Below are 24768 nucleotides of genomic sequence, written 5' to 3'. Positions count from 1 at the left end.
GAAAGGGGTTTTTTTTAATAAAAAATTCTTAAAAAACTCATGAAAAAGAAATATATAACTTTTGCAAATGGAAGCACAAGATTAGAAATAAATTTGTTGTAGGGAAGTTTAGAATTGCCATTAAATGTAGAGACTTGCCATTTTGACATTTATTTTGCTTTCAGAACCAGAGGATAGAAAACCTGACATTATTGAAGCAGCTAAACAAGGTATGTATAATCTTCTGGCTACACTATACTATAGGACAAATGGGGCTGTTGTACTTGCTCTAGCATCGGTGTCCGCATTGTTTTCAGCTTAAAGTGGTATCGAACGGTTACTTTTTGCACTGTATCTTTCTTTAATACAGGGGAACTGTGTAAGTTCATAATTATGCATTATTAAAAGTAATACTTTTCTACCCATGTAATTATAAATTTTCTGTTTCCTGCAGCTGCTCTATTTTTTACATAACATTAAAAGCATATTAATTAAACTTTAATAACAGCTGCCAATGCAAAAAATATAATCATTCAATTTGGGATTTGCCTTGATAATGGACACACATCATGTGGTTTAAAGTCAGGTACCCTAAGTCATTACTGAATGAAGATTTACATGTAGATAAGGGTGCAGGGCTGCCTTTATTACCTTAAGTTTTATGAATTTTATACAAATGAAAAAAAATGCAACAGCACAAAGTTCAGGTTGCATCCATGCTAGTATGCTACTGTAAGTTAGTCACTGATTAACATATTCACCTTTCACAAAAGCTGGAAAAACGTTTCATTAAAATGAAGAATGAACTTGTTTTATAGGTGATATTCAGCGTATACGTGAAATCTTAGATGTGGACGTTAGTCAGCGTGACACATGTTCCCTTCAAGATGGCGCCACCCCTCTCATGTTTGCTGCAATGACTGGGCGGATTGATATTGCTCAGTTGCTGTTCGAACGTGGGTGTGATATAAACAAACAAGATACCATCAGTGGCTGGACAGCCCTCATGCAGGCAACTTATCATGGGTAGATAATAATTATTTTAATTCTTTTCGAGGCCCTTCCCTCGGGGGGTGGTCTTTAGGGCAAGTTTGACTTTACATATACCTGGTACTTACCATAATAAATAAACTGAAATATTATTCTATGTTTTGTAGGGTTGGTTGAATAGGTTATCCAACAGGTTCAGGAATTTGAAGATTGGTAGAACGTTCAATACAAACAATCGTCTGATGCCGCTGACTGCTGATGGTCAGTCAGACAGCATACAAGATCTGACATCATTAAAACAATCTCATAGCAGTCCTCAACTAGTAAGTGTAATGTATATATATTTGTTATATACCTATATAAAATCTGTAAAAAAAAATGGCTTGCATTTCACAAGTAAATATGAACAGGCAGAAAAAAATCTGTATTGTACCTTTTGTATTGTATGTTACCGGACTCCTTTCATTAATATGCATGAGCTGACACAGTTCTATAAATAGCGCACATAAAAACTTCACTAAGTTCCATTTTAACATCGATAAACATTGAAGATTTCGTTCAATAACAAAACACCAAGCAAAAAGGTCGAGGTATATAATAAAAGGGTTATAATAACAGTAGCCAGATCTGGGATTTTGTATTTGGCTCTCGTGGATTTTGCAAGGTTAGATCACACTCGGCGCTTGGGCACCTCGAGAGATGTGATCTAACCTTTGCTGAACAGAATAACAACATTGTTTGTTGGTCTTATGTCCCTGTATTATCACGATGCTGTTTAAAATTTCAGTTTCATTGTGACTTGGTCACAGTAAGATCATTATTTATTTACTAAATAATAACAGCATTTGAGGTGTCAAATCCTAATGTTTTATTAGCTCACCTGTCACAAAGTGACAAGGTGAGCTTTTGTGATCGCGCGGCGTCCGACGTCCGTGCGTAAACTTTTGCTAGTGACCACTCTATAGAAGTCACATTTTTCATGGGATCTTTATGAAAGTTGGTCAGAATGTTCACCTTGATGATTTCTAGGTCAAGTTCGAAACTGGGTCATTTGCGGTCAAAAACTAGGTCAGTAGGTCTAAAAATAGAAAAACCTTGTGACCTCTCTAGAGGCCATATTTTTCATGAGATCTTCATGAAAATTGGTCAGAATGTTCACCTTTATGATATCTAGTTCAGGTTTGAAACTGGGTCATGTGCAGTCCAAAACTAGGTCAGTAGGTCTAAAAATAGAAAAACCTTGAGACCTCTCTAGAGGCCATATTTTTCATGGGATCTGTATGAAAGTTGGTCTGAATGTTCATCTTGATGATATCTAGGTCAAGTTCGAAACTGGGTCAACTGCGATGAAAAACTAGGTCAGTAGGTCTAAAAATAGAAAAACCTTTTGACCTCTCTAGAGGCCATATTTTTCATGGATCTTCATGAAAATTGGTGAGAATGTTCAACTTGATGATATATAGGTCAGGTTCGAAACTTGGTCACGTGCGCTCAAAAACTAGGTCAGTAGGTCTAAAAATAGAAAAACCTTGTGACCTCTCTAGAGGCCATATTTTTCATGAAATCTTCATGAAAATTGGTGAGAATGTTCACCTTGATGATATCTAGGTTAAGTTCAAAACTGGGTCATGTGCCTTCAAAAACTAGGTCATTAGGTCAGGTAATAGAAAAACCTTGTGACTCCTGTAGAGGCCATATTTTTCAATGGATCTTCATGAAAATTGGTCAGAATTTTTATCTTGATGATATCTAGGTCAAGTTCAAAACTGGGTCACATGAGCTGAAAAACTAGGTCACTATGTCAAATTATAGAAAAAACGACGTTATACTCAGTTCAAAACTGAGTCATGTGGGGACAAGTGAATGATTCAGGACCATCATGGTCCTCTTGTTACATTAATTGACTGTAACATCAGATATTTGATAAGGGATTTGTTTCTGCTATATTTGCCAGCTGTCCATGTTGGCATAATGAATACTTGTGGAAGAGTTATTATTGAGACAAATACTCATATATGTGTCACAATACTTACATATATTACACCTTTTGCAACATTTTCTGAAAATAGCTTACTTTTAAACTCACAAAATTTATCATTTACAGTATGTGCTTACACAGCAATAATTTATGGAAATAATTTTAAAAACGTATTTTTAACTTTGTCAGAATAGTTTCAGTTGTCCTTAAAGTTTATTGTTGAAGAATATGAATTAATGATTTCACTGTTTAAGAAATGATATATCCTAAACAGTGATTTGTCGTTGAATAAAATCATTGTTTGGAGTTTAGATGCAAGGGAATTAGATATAATAATACACATCTAAACTACAATGATTTTATTCACGTGCAAATCACTGTTTGAGATACATTATTTCAATTCTAACACGTTATCAAGGATTATTACGTATGTCCTTGCCAATATCTATCAAATGTTTGCCTGATTTCTGTTGACTTCTTTTCCAGCGCGCGTCTATGCCGTCTAACGCCATGACGTAATTATTGTGACGTCAGAAAATATGAATAATAAAACACAGTTTTCAGCCTTCTTTGTTTAAAAGGAAAACAAATCAGGTCTTGTTAGAATGTAGAATATTACAGAACTGGATTGGATTGTAAAAATCAGCTCTGACAGTTGCAGAAAATGTTACGGATTTTTACAGATAGTGTGCTTTAAATTTTTTTGTATGTTGTTACAATTTATGATTGTTTTCTTCAGTCACCAAAGAAGAACAACTTTGTGATAGAACCTGTTACTGTGGCCCAGTCAATGACCAGTTATGAAACTATGAAACAGGAAACCAAGAAAAGTGCTGCTCTATATACCCTCGTATGTATTGTTAGATCTTAATAATCCAGTTTTTAAATTTGATGGAAAACAAAAACTTGGGTTAGGGTGAAACTTACTTGCACTTTAACCCTTAGCCTGCTGGCGGCATGTGATTCTGCCTATGCGACCAGTGCAGACCAAGATCAACCTGCACATCCATGCTGTCTGATCATGGTCTGCACTGTTCGCTATTCAGTCAGTAAATTTTCAGTGAACATCCCTTTGAATAATGAATGGTACTGCCCAAATTAAATGATGGACCAATCCATTTTAGAAATTTAGCAGGGTAAGGGTTAAACGTGTTTGTATTTATCAATAATCAAAAGTCATTGCTAGTAATTGCTTTACATTGGCCTTAACAGATCATGTAATTTTATTCTTCAAATTTTGCTGTACAGTTGAACCTGCCTTAATGGTCACCTGTGTTAAGCAGACACTTGTTGTATGACACTGGTCCCTTAAACTGGCTGCTTTATGTAGGTGTGACGGTATGACATAGGCAGGGGATACAGGAATGACAGAATGACAATATTTTAAGAATAACTAAGACTTACATTACAATTTGACTCTTGTCATGTAAATCATTTCTGCAAACTGGGTATTTATGTACAGTCAAGCAAACAAAATGCTAGAATAAAAAACAGCTGTAAGCTGTATGATTCAGAAAAAATACGTACCAACTTTTCTATGTTAAAAACCATTTCTGCCATGGCAATGTGCTTTTAACAAAAGTCCTTCCACTACAAGTCACTGTAGTAGTCAATTACTTTTTCTCATGCAGTTACAAGGATTGATTTTGTTTCCTTGGTTGCATGGTATAAAATTTGCAAAATAATGTGCATTTAACATCAAGTACTGTGGCAGTTTATTCCGTATGCACATGATTTTGAAAATATGCCTGCATAAATCATCTTGGGCATTTATAAGATTGAATTGATATTTCAGGTTATATCAGATATTTTACAAGGCAAAATATTTTCTTGTCTAGTCAGTAATTTAAAATCTCTGTTTTGAGATCAAGGTCACAGAGGCCAGACAATTGGAAAACCATTTCCAATCCTTAACTTGAGAACCATTTGACTCAGAATGTTGAAACTTAATGGGATGATTGGACATGCCGATTAGATGATCCCTATTGCATTTCAGTCACTAAGCCAACCATCAGTGTTTCTTGGACTTATGCTCCTTGCCCCTATTGACTTCTTGCCTATTACTACTACTTTAGGGGAGACATTTGCTTTTCTACAAAAACGTCTTCTAGTTTACATTTGGGTTGCTTGAAACCCAGGATAAATTCAGTATTTTGCTCACCCCTCTTTGACCTCGAGCAGTCCATATTTTACTGTATATATGAATTACTTTTCAGGACATCAACCCTCCTCATTCCAACATGACTAGTGATACATTAAAACCAGTAATCCCACCATTTCTCCCGCCCCCATCATTTGATCTTGACAGCCCTTCACGACATTGGAGAGGTCTCGGTGTTCGCTCGAAGACTACAATGACTGGTATCGACAGCAGCAGTAGTCTGGTGAGTAGAAAATTTATTTTCAACCATGTATGGACCTTTTGCTTTTATTAAAAGAACAAAATTTAAAATAAGGTTGAACACAGTACTGTCGTAAGTCCTTCTTTATTTAATAGGAGTTACGACAGTATTGCGTTCAACCCTCTAATGGCCAATACTGATGGTTTTGAACTGGGCATATATTTTACATATTGTGATATCTTTAATATGAATATGATTTAAGGTAGTTCTGCACCAGAACCAGAAGTAATGGCGTAACTTCATTTATCTGGAAAAAGTAGAATAAAGCACTGAAGTGAAAATCATTTTATGAACTAATGTCAATCAGTAAGAAAATTTATTACACCTGCAACATTATTATCTTTCTAAAGTTAAAATACATGTATAAAACACTGAAGTAAAATCATTTTATGAACTAATAACTAATGTCAATCAGTAAGAAAATTTATTACAACTGCAACATTATTACCTTTCTAAAGTTGAAATACATGTATAAAACGTCTGACACATAAAGTAATTTAAAAAATGTCTAGATTTCTCAAATCATGGACTAATATCTCAAAAACAAGCAAACAGACCTATTCATTTTATTAGCTCATCTGATTTTTTGAAAAAAAAATGATGAGTTATTGTCATCACTTGAGCGGTTGTCGGCGTTGCCTGGTTAAGTTTTATGTTTAGGTCAGCTTTTCTCCTAAACTATCAAAGCTATTGCTTTGAAACTTGGAATACTTGTTCACCATCATAAGCTGACCCTGTACATCAAGAAACATAACTCCATCTTGCTTTTTGCAAGATTTATTGCCCCTTTTGGACTTAGAAAATCAGTTTTCTTGGTTAAGTTTTATGTTTAGGTCAGCTTTTATCCTAAACTATCAAAGCTATTGCTTTAAAACTTGCAACACTTGTTCACCATCATAACTTGACCCTGTACAGCAAGAAACATAACTCCATCCTGCTTTTTGCAATAATTATTGCCCCTTTTGGACTTAGAAAATCATTTTCTTGGTTGAGTATTATGTTTAAGTCAACTTTTCTCATAAACTATCAAAGCTATTGCTTTAAAACTTGCAACAGGTTTTCACCATCATAAGTGGACACTGAACATCAAGAAACATAACTCTATCCTGCTTTTTGCAAGAATGATGGCCCTTTTTAGACTTAGAAAATCATGAGTAGGACAATATTCCTATTACACAAAAAAAATCAGATGAGCGTCAGCACCCGCAAGGCGGTGCTCTTGTTTCACCATACTATAGGTATTACTATAGGCCATATGTTTATTTACGACATTGAGAAGTTTCAGAAAAATCTACATCGTAGAAAAAATTATATTCTTGAAAATGTTATCAAAATTGTGATCTTCCCATACACTCCTCATATGAATTTACTTGTGATGTCAAAATTTTTCAAATCAGTCCAGCAAAAAATCAACACACAAACCTTTTTTTTTAATTGCCAATTGTTAGCTCACCTGTCACAAAGTGACAAGGTGAGCTATTGTGACCGCTTGATGTCCGTCGTCCATAGTGCGTCGTCAGTCGGGCGTCGTGTGTCTGTCAACAATTTCTAAAAAAATCTTCTTCTTGAAAACCACTGGGCATAATCACACTAAACTTCACAGGAATGATCCTTGGGTGGCCCCCTTTCAAAAATATTCAAAGAATTGAATTCCATGCAGAACTCTGGTTGCCATGGCAACCAAAAGGAAAAACTTTAAAAATCTTCTTGTCCAAAACCACAGGGCGTAGGGCTTTGATATCTGGTGTGTAGCATCATCTAGTGGTCCTCTACCAAAATTGTTCAAATTATCCTCCTAGGGTCAAATATGGCCCATGCCCCAGGGGTCACATGGTTTATATAGACTTATATAGGGAAAACTTTGAAAATCTTCTTGTACAAAACCACATGGCCTAGGGCTTTGATATTTGGTATGTAGCATCATCTAGTGGTCCTCTACCAAGATTGTTCAAATTATCCCCCTAGGGTCAAATATGACCCCGCCCCGGGGGTCACATGGTTTATACAGGCTTACATAGGGAAAACTTTGAAAATCTTCTTGTACAAAACCACATGGCCTAGGGCTTTGATATTTGGTATGTAGCATCATCTAGCAGTCCTCTACCAAGATTGTTCAAATTATCCCCCTAGGGTCAAATATGGCCCCGCCCTGGGGGTCCCAAGTTTTACATAGACTTATATAGGAAAAAAATGTTTAAAAATCTTCTTGTCTGAAACCACAACACTCAGACCTTTGATACTTTGTTTGTAGCATTGTCTTATGGTCCTCAACCAAAATTATTCAAATTGTACCCCTTGGGTTAAAATAGGCCCTGCCCTTGGGGTCCCAAGTTTTATATAGACTTATATAGGAAAAAGCTTTAAAAATCTTCTTGTCTGAAACCATACGACCTAGGCTTTTGATATTTGGTAGGATGCATTGTCTAGTAGTCCTCTACCAAAATTGTTCAAAATATGTCCCTGGATTAAAAAAGGCCCTGCCCTGGGGTCACTTAGTTATTATGTGAGTTATATAGGAAAAATACTTAAAAAACCATTTGATCTTATTTTCAAGACTGTTTAGTTATAATTACCTGGTGATGTCACTTGACTGTGACCTTGACTTACTGACCTACTTTCTTGTTTTTTAAGATACAGCCTTGAAATTTTGGTGACATACACAGTTTTGCACACAAATCGTAAAACTGAATTTCATTGACCATAAATGTGACCTACTGACTTTCTTAATATTTTATCATCAGTTTGACATTTGAAACATGTAGCTCATATTACTCAGGTGAGCGATCCAGGGTCATCATGACCCTCTTGTTTTAAGTATATTTTGAAAAATCAAGGTTTAATCAAATTCTGCATTGTAGAAAATATTTGATGTGAATGTGCATAATTACCTTATTTCAGTGTGATATTCCTGCTGCACTCTTTTCATAGAAGTTCTGGCAAGAATGTGTTTTTAACAAGCATAATTCACAAATCTGAACACTAGTAATTTGTTAACAAAGAATCTTTATTTCATATTTTTGAGTAACTTCTAATTTCAGAGTTCAGGTCATGAGAGACCTGTTCTACGTCCTATGAAATTTTTACAGAACCACAGTGGTTATACTAGTCAAATATCGCCCACGAATTCTGCACGATTCACACAGAATGGCAGTAACCCTAGTCCCAACTCTTCAGGTAATAGTGTTTGTGTTTATTCTAATATGACCTATTTTAATTGTTTTCTAATTGATTTCAAAAAATGGAATCGCGCGTACTACTTTTTATGATACAACCCATTTTGATCCATATAAATGAAAAATGTTGACGTAAACGTTTAAACATAGTATTCTAAAAATTTAAAGTACATGTACAACTTTTTGTGCAGTTGACTTGGTGTGGGAGACATATTGATTTACTCCTGTCTGTCTGTCACAAAGCTTGTCCGCACTCTTTAAGTCAAACATTTCTCAACCGATCTTCACCAAACTTGAACAAAATGTGTTTGCCGATAAGTCCTCGGCCAAGTTCGATAACTAGCCAAATCAGCCCAGGCACTTCGGAATTATGGCCCTTGAATTACTGAAAAACGCTCAGGTCTTTGGCACATAAATCACCCCAAAAGGACCCATATACTACTAATCATTAGTAGTATAGGAGTCCTTTTGGGGTCCTTTATGTGCATGCACTCTAAGTCAAATCTTCACCAAACTTGAACAAAATGTGTTTGACCATAAGTCCTCGGCCAAGTTCGATAACTAGCCAAATCAGCCTAGGCACTTCGCAATTATGGCCCTTGAATTACCAAAAATCAGCCTTTTTACTCTTGTCCGTGCTCTAAGTCGAACTGTTTTCATCCGATCTTCACCAAACTTGAACCAAATGTCAAATGTTTTTGACCATAACTCCTTGGCCAAGTTCAATAACTAGCCAAATCGCCCAAGGCACTTCAGAATTATGGCCCTTGAATTACCCAAAATCAGCCTTTTTTACTCTTCAAAGGTATGTTTGTAGTGAGTAAACAGTATATAAAGACTGACTTACTATTTAGATGATTAGACAGTTCTGGGAGACATGCGCTTTTCTCAAAAGCAGCTCTAGTTTTCCTTAGATAATAGTAATGTGTAAACATGAGTTTGAGAAAATCAGATTTTTGTAACTCATATTGTCTTGCATTTCAGTCACTTGCTTTTGATATAAACACATAGTTAAAAGGTAGCATTCAGCTTCCAGTTTCAGGTTAGAGTTCTTATTAGCATTATTTGTTTGTGATTTCCACCTAAAACTATACAGCACAAGGCTTCCTGTCTGAATCCTTGCAAGGTGTACTCAGTTGATTGAAGACAATATGTCCGAGATGATTCTTCCTACACTTCAGATTCATGTGGGGAAGTTGTAAATGACTTCTGGAGAACATGTTAATTCTGGTAAGGAATCCAGGAAACACTAGTCAGGTTAAATATGTATATAACTGAAACAAGTTGGGGATAGTATTAACAGGCTGAGAGCAAACATACAGTGCTAAACTAGAGTGTAAGTTCTACTGTTCAGAGAACAGTCTTGGATAGGTATGTTAAGCTGAAATTTGAGAACATGTGCAATAAATGAACTTAAATTAATCTGTTAGTTTTTCTTCTTCTGACAGGTGATTACCAGGGCACTGGTTTGTTCCTTCCTCCATCATCATCATCATCCTACACTTCTGATAGAAATCCCATGTTCTCACCAATGTCTCAAACTCCATCTAGACTCTTCATGCCTAGGTAAGTGATGATTATGTTATCATCGTTATAATCATCATCATCATCATCATTATCTGACATTTCTTAGAGAAAACACATGTCTCACCAGTGTCTCAAACTCCATCTAGACTCTTCATGCCTAGGTAAGTGATGATTATGTTATCATCGTTATAATCATCATCATCATCATCATCATCTTACATTTCTTAGAGATAACATGTCTCACCAATGTCTCAAACTCCATCTAGACTCTTCATGCCTAGGTAAGTGGTGATCATGTTATCATCATTATAATCATCATCATCATCATTATCTTACATTTCTTAGAGAAAACCCATGTCTCACCAATGTCTCAAAATCCATCTAGACACTTCATGCCTAGGTAAGTGGTGATTATGTTATCACCATTATAATCATCATCTTGTTAATGTTATCATCTTGCACTTCTGAGAAAAATCCCATATGTGCACTTGTGTCTCAGACTTCATCAAGACTCGTAATGCCAAGGTAAATGATGATTACTGTGAGATCATTTAAATTCGCTGGCATGAAATTTCGCGCAAACGTGAAGAAGGACTGTTTCACGCGGGTTTAAATTCGCGCATTTTCAATTTCAGAAAGGGAAAATATAATCCAAAAATAATAATAGCACGGTCTAAAATTCGCGCATCCGTCCTAGCGCGAAATACGCAAAAATTCGTCGTACGCGAATAAAAATGATTTCACAGTATGTTATCATTATAACAATCATCATCATCATCAACTTCTGAGAGAAATGTTCTTACCAATGTCTCAAACTCTAATTAGTTTTTACTGTATAGCTAAATGATTGTGAGACTAGGATGTGATATATAAACAATTAAATTTATCTAAAAATTCCTTTGATATCATATTTCATGTAATCACTAGTACAGTGCAGTACAAATCTGATTACTTATTTGCAGGAGAACTACAGTCCCATCAGCATTTCGCAACATGTCAAATACAACGTCCCCAAACAGTTCAACTAGCGGCACTAGTGGTACAAGTGGCAGTTCCTCTGTGACCCCGATACGATCCTCCCGAGGGAGAAGTACCTCCTCCAAGGGCAGTACAACTTCTACACTAACACCATCACCATCTCCTACACCTGGAAAGGTATGGTTCCTGAACCTTTGATAAAACAGATTGTAAAAGTATCGTTATACCCTCTGTGCAAGGAAGAGGAGGTACAGTTGAAACTCGGCATCTCAAAACCAAAATACGACTAATAATGATATTTTGAGCTCGTGTTTTCAGGACAGGACTTGAAAATGTCTTTGAGATAGCCAGAATTTTGAGATAAGCGAGTTTGAAATATCGAGGTTCAACTGTATATGAGCCGTGCCATGAGAAAACCAACACAGTGGCTTTGCGACCAGCATGGATCCAGACCAGCCTGCGCATCCGCGCAGTCTGGTCAGGATCCATGCTGTTCGCTAACAGTTTCTCTAACTGCACTAGGCTTTGAAAGCGAGCAGCATGGATACTGACCAGACTGCGCAGATGCGTAGGCTGGTCTGGATCCATGCTGGTCGCAAACCCACTATGTTGGTTTTCCGATGGCACGGCTCATATATTGTTTTGTTTAATGTCTGCCGGTCTGCGGGAACACAATTATTTTTCTGGTCAAGAACTAGAGAATGTCAGCAGATTGTTTATAAGGGTAACATAGGTGAAGAAATTTGGTGGTACCCTATTTAGTTTACTCCAGTTCAAGAGAAAGTGTCCACTGTATGTACCAGTTGCATTTTGTATATGTTATAAAGTACAGTTACTAATATAGACTGAAAAATTTTGAGATAATGAAATAAAAAAAGGTTGAGACAGGAAAGTTTGATGAGTTCAGTAGAAATAAATTGAAAAAGGTTATAATATGAAGTTGACATGTCTGGCTAAAGAACTGTTGTATTACTTTGAAATCATTTAATTTTGTTGGCATGCTGTTTTGTAGTTTTCGCCAAATGGCTATTTCATGGGGTTTCAATTTGTGTTTTTCAACTTTTGGAGATTAATTTTTTGAATGTTTGTATGTTTCATGGATTCAGTCAACCACAAAATCCACAAAAGTAAGTCCCCCCATGAATATTAATGATGTACAGAATTATTTGAATAATCATTTGGTTTGAACCAAATTGTAGCTAGCTATTTAATGTTTCAAATACATTTTGTTTAGTACTTTTTGGTAACAAGAGGTTTATGATTACAGTTTGCAGATGAGAATGGTCCTGTACTGGATTCTGTCAGTGAACACGAGGCTGGGGCAGGAGGTATGATAATATTGTGTATTTATATATCTTAATCTTAAATACTAAAACTGCACAAAGTTGTCCACATAGCATAAGTATCGCATTTTATGATGCAACCAATAATTGCACTACAGTTTAACATTTGCTCATGCTTTTGAATATCAAATTAAATTTGATAAACAAATTTTGAAAAATATTATACACTAGAGAAGTCATTGAAACAAAGCAAGAATTGTGCACAATTAACTTAACAGTAGTATTTATTAGGATTACAGTTTTTAAAAGAGAGAGTTACAAAATCATTTTAACATAACAGCTTAACTGAATTTAGTGATACATATTTATATATACATTTGTTTATTGTTTATATTTTTCAGATGAATTATCTGGTATATTAAAGAAGCTTTCTTTGGAAAAGTATCATCCAATATTTGAAGAGCAAGAGGTAAGTTTGTTTAAATGTAAAATATACATGTATACATATTTATACCACAAGATACTAAGTATCAGTATATTGGAGCTGTAATGTATTCCCACATGTCCGTCCATTGGTCCGTCCATGCAAATTAGAGAACATTTATTGGGTATTGAGGACAATAGGTAGTGGTAAATTCTATTCATTGGGTACTTTGTGAGAAAGGAATCCCCAAAATTCCATTTGTAAGAATGTCTGTCCATCTGCTGTGTCTGCTCTGTATTCTTAACTGCTGAGAAAACTTTCATAAAACTTGCATCAGTTATTCACCTCATCAACTTGACTTGCAGAGTGCACAACTCAGACCACCTGGTCCAAGGTAGAGGTTAAACTTGGAGGTCAGAGGTCAGATAAGTTAACTTCTTATCTGCTCCATGTCTTGTAAACTGCATGGAAGATTTTCATAAAACTAGCATCAATAATTAACCTATGGAGACAATACCTAATTTTTTCAAATCATAGGTATGAAGTTAAAAAGTTTGAAATGAAGGCAAATGTCCATATATTTCTCAAAAATAGATATATTGATAATACTTTAACCAGAAGCATACAGTTATGAGCATTTAATATTTTCATATAAAAGAAGATTTTGTGATCAAGGAAATATAACTCTTCTTGAAGATTGAGAACAAAAACATCAAAGGGACATAATATATTGAATATTTTCTATTTGGGTGCATTTGATTTAACATTCAGCTGTGATCTGGATTGCTAAACAATGATCCATGAAACTGTTCGCTAAAAATATAGAACATCTGGAACAGTCATAACAGCAAAACATGTGGTAGCAGAATGCAAATATTTAAGCTCTGACCGTGACTCGAACCCAGGACCTCTCACACCTAAGGCAGACACTCTACCACTTACCTACAACAGTAGTAACTATAGCTAGGCAGTTTAAGTGCACCCCTATTCTCTTCCCCACTAGATTACGTGAACTGGAACAATTTTGTGACAGTAACATGTCCGGTGTACTCCGGATTATTGGCGTATTCGCTTTGTTACCTAACGGCAATTTTCTTGTAAAGAAAAAATATAATCTAATTTTGCCAACAATTTAATCGGTCAAAACTGCCCAAATTTCTCTGACGTGTTTCTTAAAGTATGAACTTAATAACTGGTAGTAACAGTGAAATATAACTTAGACTGAATCTTTAATATTTGCCCTTTTAGCAGCTGGCGAATGGCAAATACAATGAGCTTTGTCCAAATTTAAGCAATCATTTTACCAGTTTCTAGAGGATTTCAATTGATAGGAAATTACAGTTACAAACTAAATACCTTTCTGCAACACACAAAGTCATTAGCATTTACCGTCAATCAGTATTATGACTAAGATCGACTGTCATTCATTCATTCCAATGATTCATAGACAGAGTCCGTTGTTTACATTTTTAATTGTAACCGGTGCACTTGTAAAAACCACTATATTTTGAAAAATCGAAGTATGCGAAGAGCTCTGGTACGGTCTCTACCACATGCAAAGTGCACAACCCAGGTCACTTGGTCTAAGGTCAAGGACACACTTGGAGGTCAAATGTCAGATAGCTTAAACTTATATCCGCTCTGTATCTTCTGAAATACATTCATGTAAAAATGATAGTGTGATATAAAAGTGTAATATGACCTGTGTGTAGAATTTCATTTCTCTTTCACATTTAGGTTGATATGGAGGCTTTCCTCACGCTGACAGATGATGATCTCACAGAGTTAGGCATTTCCCACGTAGAATCTCGTAAACAGATACTCACTGAAATCTCTGAATTGAACACTGGAAAGGTAAAAACTCATCGTTTTTATTTTCATTCACTGTTTTCAATAGTATTTCAGTTATTCAATAGATGTCAGTTTATTTAGCCTGTTTTTCTGGATTGTGTATTAGTAGTGACTAGTTCTCTGCAAGTAACTGACAACTTTTCAGAGGTGAAGGACTTCAGACACTTCCATTGTTATCTGTCAAATTTGTTATTGAAAGCATATAGCATACCTGGGGAGCAAGCTTATGACCGCTGGCTTTGTAGTCTTTTTTATGCCCCCAAAGGGAGGCATATAGTTTTTGAACAGTCTGTCAGTCTGTTGGTCTGTCCGCAATTTTTGTGTCCGGTCCATATCTTTGTCATCGATGGATGGATTTTAAAATTATTGGGCATGAATGTGTACCACAGTAAGACGACGTGTCGCGCGCAAGACCCAGGTCCGTAGGTCAAAGGTCCCAAACTCTAACATCGGCCATAACTATTCATTCAAAGTGCCATCGGGGGCATGTGTCATCCTATGGAGACAGCTCTTGTTTCTCTACCTGTTGAGGTAAACCAACAGGATAAAAACTCGGTATCATTTTAATAATGAACCACGTAAGCTGGACCACATAACTTGAAAGGTTAGCTGTTATATTAGATTTTTATGAAATTTCAGTCTGAATAAATAATAAAAAAAAATCATTTCTGAAATATTTAAGACAGTGTTAATTAACAGATGCAGAAACTTTTTTTTTTACAAAAATCAAGAATTTTATAGATAAAAGAAAACCTGAATCTTACTGCTAAAATAAAGATGACTTAAGCGTCAAGTTTTCTCCACAACTGAACTATATATAGTAGATAGGTATAAACGTACATGATGGACTGGATCTTCTTTATTTCACAGGCTCGTGATAGACGACAGTTCCATGATACTATGACGAGTTTCCAGAGCACTTTAAAGGCAAAACAAATATCTGATGCCGGCAGTACAAATGGAAGTAGTATAGGGTATGAGTTCTTTTAGATATATTTTACAATGCTTACTGAATAAAGGGTGGTTCTACCCAGGTACCCACCCATGCATGATGTGATACCAAGAGGTGCACCCAGGGTTTTGCACTGCCATTTGAAAAAATGGATGTATCATATAAATGAGCCATCTCATAAGCACTTTAACACAGAAAGAATCTTTTGTTAGTGGCATATCCGGTAGGTTCTTTCATATAGACAGACTTTCATATAACTGTCCTGAATATTGAAACTGTATGCAAGTGTCAGATATCGACAGTGCGGTGCTAAGACTCTGAGATACCATTGTTCAAGGGAGACAAGCTACATGAAAAATAGAAAAAAAGAAGAGTTTTCCAACAGATTAAAAAATGCAATAAGTACAGTAAAAATCCATGTTTATTTTGTTGTGTTGAGTAACAATACAATGTTTTAACAAATTTGGACTTGGAAATGCATCATCATAATATTATAAAGGAATCATGTTTTGAAATAGATAAATTATTTGGTTACATGAGTAAAACTGTTATGACCTATTAAAGGGCCAAAATTTGCAATTTTGGCTTTTGCAGCCATGTAGAGACTTCATTTATGGTTTGATTTGATACTAACTTGCAAAATATCTTTAAGTTTAAGAACAATAGATCTTGGATCCCATGATGAATCTGTCAGATCCAATTATAGGTTCCAGAGTTACAGCCTCTGATTGACCCCTGAAAGAGCTAAAATTTGTTAATTTTTACTTTGTGAATACAATAGAAGTGACATTTTACTTTCGGTTTTAACCACACTTAAACACAACTTAAGTCACAATAAGATCTCGGATACTTTTTCGAAAACCAGCTAGATTCCATCATTGGTTCTAGAGTTGCTGCTCCTGAAAAGGTGCAAAAAACTTTATTTTGACCCTTTCAGCCATACAGAGGTTTCAGTTATGCTTTGATTTGATACAAACTTGCACAGAGTGTTTATCTTGATGATTCCTAGGCCAAGTTCAAAACTGGATCATGTTTGGTCAAAAACTAGGTCACCACTTAAATCAAATGAAAAGCTTGTTAACACTGTAGAGGCCAAATTTATGACCTTATCTTCATGAGACTTGATCAGAATGTTTATCTTGATGATTCCTAGGCCGGTTTTAACAAGTGAGCAATATAGGATTATCGTGACCCTCTTGTTGTTTTATCTGAGTGGTAAAATTAATGTAATACATGTTTGTTTACATAGAAGAAATGTCCATGCTATTAGTCAGTGAAAATATGAACTATGTTCTTAATTTTACAGACCAATGTGGCTTAACCCAGGCGAAGTAGAACCAGATTGAATGGAACCACTCTATAGAGATGTTATAGGCCTACATTCTGCAATATTTATAGGCAATGCAATGTTGTCTGTTACAGTTTATTGAACTGTGTAATAGCATTATATAGCAATGCTTTATCTGTCCGTCCATCTGCGTAAGTTAGCCTAGTGACTTTTGTATGTTATCTTAAAAGGTTTGTGATGTTGGTGATATTAAATGTAAACTTAACTTTGCCTTACACCCTTGCATAATTTATATTAATGGAATTGTGATCTGTTATTGACAGATTTTATCTCACCAATGAGCTAGTCTGTAAAACATTATCACATCATTTATATCATTGAAGATCAAAATGTATAGACAATTAATTACAGATAGATAGAAAACAATTATTAGAAATTCATGTTGGCCTTCTTGTGAATCTTGTGTTATTTGTTAATCCAAAGAGCTATAAAAATAAATAGATCGGCAACTTGAAACGCATATAGAGCATATCTCGCCAACATCACGTGGGAACTGAATGAGATCTCGTTATACCGGTGTATGAACCAGACAGCAGAAAGATAAAAATTTGTGTTTTGAAAAACTTTCTATCGGATCGTTTGTTTATAATGATAATGATCGTTTTTAAATCTCATTAGTATTTTCTACACGGGGAAGGAATGAATATATGATTGGAAGTCTGAGAAATCAACAGTTGTCGTTTGAAAATTGGACCGATTTGGTTAATGTACCGGCAGTATCGCCAGTGTAATACTTTAATAAGCGTCTGTTGATTTGATCACGATTGATCGAGTCAGCAAACCCTTCAGTAAGATAATGCGAGATTATCTCCTGTTGCCATTCTATGTATTTTATACTTCTTTGGTTAATCCCACTATGCATAACAAACATTTTGCCTTGTCACAATTTTTCAAACATATGCATGCACTATAGCTCATGCACGCACAAAATGCACACATATGTAAGGGTAACCTTCGTACATGTGTGTACACACACACACAGAGGCATGGGTAACATTATAGCCCTTCATGCATACATGGGTAACACACTGTGCCCTTTTGCTATTATCATAACAGGGTCATAAAAAAAAGGTTTTTGGTTTGATACATACATATTGCGAGTACTTTCTTACGCATGCATTCAGAAGAGTAACATATTTCTGTTGTTGTTGAACATATCATGATTTAGTCATTAAGTTTCAGTGTTATAGAATCAGTGTTCTAATGTGAAAAAATCCTTGCACATTTCCGTTAAAACATTGAAAATGGACGTCATATTGACGTATTATTTGGCACCATACAGGTGCCAAGAAAGATTGCTACATTTGATCTACTGTTTAAAAAGACATTTGAGAATTGAAATGATATAACATCCATGCAGTCAGGTCAGGATCCATGCTGTTAGCTTTCAAAGCCTATTGCAATTGAAGAAACCATTAGCGAACAGCTTGGATCCTGACCAGACTGCGCAGATACGCAGGCTGGTCTGGATCCATGCTGGTCGCAAATGCACTATGTTGGTTTTCTCATGGTGCGGCTCATATTATTTCTTGACTGAATAATCACCGTACTGGGGTATTTTTTGCACTTGGTTACTAAATAGCTTGATTTTCCATCCAACTGAATGGTGAAAATTGAGTGTACCAAAATTAGACAAGATGCAATAGCTTTATATAAGATATGCTAAATGGTGAATATAACTTCTATTAATGTGTCATTAGTTAAAATCGTTCAAAATTAGACCATAGCAAAAAATGTCTAGGTTCAGCATTGGAAGAGTCATTTTCAGCTGTGATGTTTCTATTGCTGATACATGAGTCATTAGATAGCTTCATATGTATATGTTGCATTTTATTTTGTTCTTATGATTTTCAGTTGCCAGTATTATATAACTCATTTGTTGTGCTGGAGCATTGTTTCTGTTTTTATTGAACATATACAATCATCATGATCATGTTTATATACATCTGGAGATATGTAACTAGGGAGGTTGAGAGGTATCACATGGAAATATATTCCCATAAAATGGTTCTAATTGAATACTTGATTTTAGATAGTAAATGCTATATTGTTGGTGTTTACAGTTACGTATGTTTTTAAGTAACTAAAAAGGAATGATAGCCTATGAAATAATTACTTTGTGTAGAAATTAATTTCTAAGTTAAAAAATATTTTTTATGCCCCCGAAGGGAGGCATATTAGTTTTCGACTGTCCATCCGGTAGTTCGTTCGTTCGTCACAACATTAACTTTTTTGCATGAAGGCACTTTACTCGCGAACCACTGCACCCAGGACCTTCAAACTTCACATGCTGATAATATTTATTGAGTACACAACCCCTACTGACTTTGGGGTCACCAGGTCAAGGTCAAAGGTCAAGGTGCTGCGGGGGCATTTGTCACCATTAGTGACTGCTCTTGTTATGTCTCCCACCACACAGTGGTGTGGGAGACATATTGATTTACTCCAGTCTGTGTGTGTGTGTGTGTCTGTCACAAAGCTTGTCCGCACTCTAAGTCGAACATTTCTCATCCGATTTTCACCAAATTTGAACAAAATGTGTTTGACCATAAGACGTCAGCCAAGTTCGATAACTAGCCAAATCGGTCCAGGCGTCTTGGAGTTATGGCCCTTGAATTACCAAAAATGGATCTTTTTACTCTTGTCCGCACTCTAATTCGAATATTTCTCATCCAATCTTCACCAAACTTAAACAAAATGTGTTTGATCATGAGACCTCGGCCAAGTTCGATAACTAGCCAAATCGGTCCAGGCATTTTGGAGTTACGGCCCTAGAATTATCGAAAAATTGGCCTTTTTACTCACGTCCTCACTCTTTAATCAAACATTTCTCATCTGATCTTCACCAAACTTGAACAAAATGTGTTTGACCATGAGACCTCGACCAAGTTTTATAACTAGTCAAATCGGTCCAGGCATTTTGGAGTTACGGCCCTTTAATTATCGAAAAATCGGCCTTTTTAGCTCACCTGTCACAAAGTGACAAGGAGGTGAGCTTTTGTGATCGCGCGGTGTCCGTCGTCCATCGTCAGTCCGTGCGTCTGTAAACTTTTGCTTGTGACCACTCTAGAGGTCACATTTTTTGTGGGATCTTTATGAAAGTTGGTCAGAATGTTCATCTTGATAATATCTAGGTCAAGTTCAAAAGTGGGTCACGTGCCCTCAAAAACTAGGTCAGTAGGTCTAAAAATAGAAAAACCTTGTGACCTCTCTAGAGGCCATACTTTTCATGTGATCTGTATGAAAGTTAGTCTGAATGTTCATCTTGATGATATCTAGGTCAAGTTTGAAATTGGGTCAACTGCGGTCAAAAACTATGTCAGTAGGTCTGAAATTAGAAAAATCTTTTGACCTCTTTAGAGGCCATATTTTTCAATGGATCTTCCTAAAAATTGATCTGAATGTTCACCTTGATGATATCTAGGTCAGTTTAGAAACTGGGTCACGTACAATCAAAAGCTAGGCCAGTAGGTATAAAAATAGAAAAACCTTGTGACCTCTCTAGAGGCCATATTTTTCATGAGATCTTCATGAAAATTAGTGACAATGTTCACCTTGATGATATCTAGGTAAAGTTCAAAACAGGGTCACGTACCTTCGAAAACTAGGTCAATAGGTCAAATAATAGAAAAACCTTGATACCTCTCTAGAGACCATATTTTTCAATGGATCTTCATGAAAATTGCTCAGCCTTTTTATCTTGATAATATCTAGATCAATTTCAAAACTGGGTCACATGAGCTCAAAAACTAGGTCACTGTGTCAAATAATAGAAAAAACGACGTCATACTCAAAACTGGGTCATGTGGGAAGAGGTGAGCGATTCAGGACCATCATGGTCCTCTTGTTTACTATTGTCCGCACTCTAAGTTGAACATTTCTCATCCGATCTTCACCAAACTTGAACAAAATGTGTTTGACCATGAGACCTCGGCCAAGTTCGATAACTAGCCAAATCGGTCCAGGCATTTTAGAGATACGGCCCTTGAATTACCGAAAAAATCCGTCTGTTTACTCTTGTCCGCTCTCTAAGTCGAACATTTCTCGTCCGATCTTCACCAAACTTGAACAAAATGTGTTTGGCCATAAGACCTTACCCAAGTTCGATAACTAGCCAAATCCGCCCAGGCACTTTTGATTTATGGCCCTTGAATTACTGATTGGATCCACTCATCCAGACCATCTAATTGGATCCACTCGTCTAAAACATCTAGAGAAACTAACATTTTTCATAGGGGCAGTTGTGGGAGACATGCGCTTTTCTCAAAAGCATCTCTAGTTATTACATGCTTTTCACTGAGTTATCGAAATATTAGAGTAAAATATATTCGTTTTTTTTTTTCACTGTGAAGAATATCAGATATATTTTTCACTGGTGAGACTATAAATTTACTCAAAACATGAAATAAAAAGAAAATTTGTTTGTTTTACATGTAAGATCAAAATATGTTTCACTCGTGAACACCATATCTGCATTTTCACTCATGGTTATACCACTTGTGAAAATATTGCATCTGGTGTTCACTCGTTAAAGACATTTCAATTTTACACTGAAAAACAACAACAAATATCCTTTCTACATACATTTTAGTTTTATTTTACAGACTTGTCTGTAGACACTGAGAGAGGTATAAAGTTTGTTTTGAATAATGGTGCTGTTTAATCATAGGTTGAGTGCTTCACCAGTTGATGTTTTTGTTATGGTGTTTGATAGTTTAAAACCACGCTGTTGTAATTGTCACATATAACATATATCTGGTTGTATAGTATTATTTTTGTACAACACTGCATAGTTGTGAATTTAGTGATATTACACTGACTCTTTCAGTTTTTACCTAAAAAAGTTGATGATTCAGTTAATGTAATTTTACATAGTACTGGTATTACTCTATGCCTATTTTCCTGTTGCATCAAGTTAAAATACAATACAGTTTCCTATTGATACAATATACATTTATATTCCATTTTGGATGGTGTAACTTTTGTGTGAAATTCCAGTGTGAACTGAAAAGGGATAAAAGCTGTTTTAAATACTGATTTACAAGTTTGACTTGCTCTTCTTTCTGTATACACTTTGATCATAATTTGTTTTAAATACCTGGAATATTGTTGAAATAAAGCCCAACTGTATTTTTATGCTCCCCAGAGGGTGCGCATAATAGTTGCCGCTTTGTCTGTCCGTCAATCCATCTGTCTGTCACACTTTTGTCTTGAGTATAACTTGAAAGTATTAATGGCATTTGATTGAAACTTCACATAATCATAGAGGTTGTTGAGACAAAGTGCAATGTCAAAGAATCATAACCCTACCTAACCTAGTTTTTTTAATTATCTCCCTTTATTATACAAAATAAGGCTTGTCCGGAGCATTACTCGAAAAGTATTAATGGCATTTCATTGAAACTTCACAATATGATAGAGGCCATTGACAGGAAGTGCAGTGTCATAGAACCATAACTCTACTTTACTTAGTTTTTGAATTATCTTGCTTTATTATACAAAATAAGGCTTACCAATCACTTCGTGTGTGCAGTGACTTTCTAGACTCAGCAGTCTCATCACACAGGTAACAAAAATGGCAGGTAAAAATTACACTTAATCATATGTCCCTTGCTTTAATTATCTCCCTTTATTCAATTTTCTTCTTTTTATTATCATTATATTCCCCATATTGGGACAAGCACATGCATCGGGGAGCATCATTCTGTTTTACCGATTCCTTGTTCTTCATTTTTGCTGAGAAAAATAAGCATATAATGAGAAAATATTATTTAGTCCTTTGTAACTTTTGCATGAAATGAATTAGAACGACTGTCTTACCCTTGCATGATCCAAAGAGGTGACTACAAGGGTCTGAATGCTTAGTTTTTGCCCTGTGATTCAAGCAGGTATAAAGTTTTGTTGTCATACCTTGCATATTTATCTGGATGTAAATGAGATGTAAAACCACAATTTTAGTCCTTTTTGGTACCATATGACCTGTATTATCCTGGTATGCTGTAGAAATCTGCAAAATCAACAGAAATATTATTTAGCTTTTTCTCAGACAATACAAAGTTCATTTGAACTTGAACTGACATGAAAAAAGTATATTGGACTGCTCAGCGGCTCGTCCAGTATATTTTTTTTAAAGTGGATACTGAGGGATAATACGAAGTATGTGGCATTGTTGAGAACCACTCTTGAGAACAATGTTGAATAATTAAAACTTTGTATTAGAATATAGACTTGTTATTATCCCACTAGAGCTGAAGGATAATGATGAACAGTTAGCTGAATCATTGCTGTTACTGCTGATGTTCTACAGTGCTGCTGATTTATCAGTATTTTTTAGCTGTTTTACACAATTAGTCTGCATCTCTATTCCCTGTTCCAGTCTCAACCAGTCCTTGGTTCCCATTGGCAATTGTTGACTGTACAATATATTTCCATAATGGATACAAGGTCTATAATGACTGATTTCAGTTGGGTATGAATTCCTGTATTGAGACTATGAAAAATGCCATTGATTGATAGAAGTATCTACTGGTAATTGAACTTCAGTGTCTGTTGTTGTGCTTTCGCTCTGTTTTCCTTGTAAATGGTTATAGATAGAGCTGCAAACTTAAATTGCAAATTGAAATTGACATAAAAAATACCCAGTCTATATTACCTACACTCAAAACTATGATTGTTTTTTTTTTTTTTGCATAAGATAAAATTCAACCGTTAAAAAAAATAATTTTTCGAAGTTACACAATTTATATACAATGTATATTGAAACTGTCAGATTATCAAGTTATTCCTGTACTTTGTCTAGAATTTGCATGTTCCTTATTGGATGTCAAGTTTTTAGTTTTGCCGCCATCCTTTTTCCTAGAATCATTGAAGTTCCTGTGTTGAATACGTTGCTACGTTTGTTTGTTACTTTTAGATGCTTTTTAACACTTTGGAGTAAAATTTTCACTATATATACATAAAAATTTGTAATTTGTTAAAGTAACCTTTGGTATAAACAAATACATTCTTGTATTAAAGTATCCATGTAAACAATGTTTGATCTCAGATGCTTTAGAAAGAACAAATTAGATCAACACTATAGATTGGGAGTGCACAAATATTTAAGACTGCACTTGTTATTTTCTCAATACCACTCTCCACTTGTTTTGTTATTTATAAATAAACCAAATCTGTGTAAATAAAGATATTTGAAATTTTCACCCAAACTGAGAAGTTTTTAAAGGCTTAAGCTGTTTTTGTTCAGAATTAATCCCAGTCTGTGACTCTAGTTACCTCCCCAGATAGTCTGTGATAATAACGTCACGAGTTGGACTAGTCTATGAATGACTTATACATCCATTGCAAGCTGATTGAAGGGTGTATTTTGTTGTCTCCCTTTAATTGGTTAACATATTGAAATAAGGCTGTAAGGGAGAAAACTGCTGTCATTGCTATTCTATTTATATATTTTTTAAATCTTTTAATCAATCAGTTCCGTCCAATAGTCTTGCTATGCAACGAAATGTCTTGTCATTTTAGATAATTGTAGTTTATTGCAGTTGTATGTTTTTATAAGAGTCTACATGTATATGCACCATTGTGATATATTTGTTGTGAACTTAATATGAAATAAAAGTAGAATGTGTCACTTGCCATGTTTTCTACTGTTTGGGTCCTATTTAGATTGCAGAATGTGAAGAATCTTGAGGTTGTGGGTTCCAATCCTGGATTTGGAGGTGCTCTCTTCAACTAAATTTTCATTTGTTTAATTTTAATCATAGATTTTTTGCATTCAGCATCCCCTACCAGAGAAAGCTTTTTAAACTCTTCACAGATGCGTTTTCCTGAATTCTTGTCAGAATCAGGATTTATCTTTATGAAACCTAGGTCCAGTTAAAACACTG

General features: G+C 35.3%; 1 protein-coding gene across 1 annotated transcript in view; it reads left to right on the top strand.

Annotated features, from left to right (window-relative positions):
* Positions 1 to 24512, top strand: part of LOC123549288 (ankyrin repeat and SAM domain-containing protein 6-like) — a 34555-nt gene extending 10043 nt beyond the window's left edge. The window contains exons 3-15 of the mRNA XM_053546736.1: positions 165 to 209; positions 798 to 1006; positions 1137 to 1292; positions 3687 to 3797; positions 5164 to 5331; positions 8388 to 8523; positions 9971 to 10088; positions 11012 to 11204; positions 12295 to 12355; positions 12712 to 12779; positions 14472 to 14588; positions 15456 to 15559; positions 16844 to 24512. Coding sequence (XP_053402711.1) covers positions 165 to 209; positions 798 to 1006; positions 1137 to 1292; positions 3687 to 3797; positions 5164 to 5331; positions 8388 to 8523; positions 9971 to 10088; positions 11012 to 11204; positions 12295 to 12355; positions 12712 to 12779; positions 14472 to 14588; positions 15456 to 15559; positions 16844 to 16883 — 1526 coding nt within the window. The 3' untranslated portion in view covers positions 16884 to 24512. The remainder of the gene's footprint in view (positions 1 to 164; positions 210 to 797; positions 1007 to 1136; positions 1293 to 3686; positions 3798 to 5163; positions 5332 to 8387; positions 8524 to 9970; positions 10089 to 11011; positions 11205 to 12294; positions 12356 to 12711; positions 12780 to 14471; positions 14589 to 15455; positions 15560 to 16843) is intronic.
* Positions 24513 to 24768: the final 256 nt, after the last annotated feature.

This window comes from Mercenaria mercenaria, chromosome 6, assembly GCF_021730395.1.
Source record: "Mercenaria mercenaria strain notata chromosome 6, MADL_Memer_1, whole genome shotgun sequence".
NCBI lineage: Eukaryota > Metazoa > Mollusca > Bivalvia > Venerida > Veneridae > Mercenaria > Mercenaria mercenaria.
Note: the sequence above shows the minus strand (reverse complement) of the source record. Positions and strands in the feature narration are given on the sequence as shown.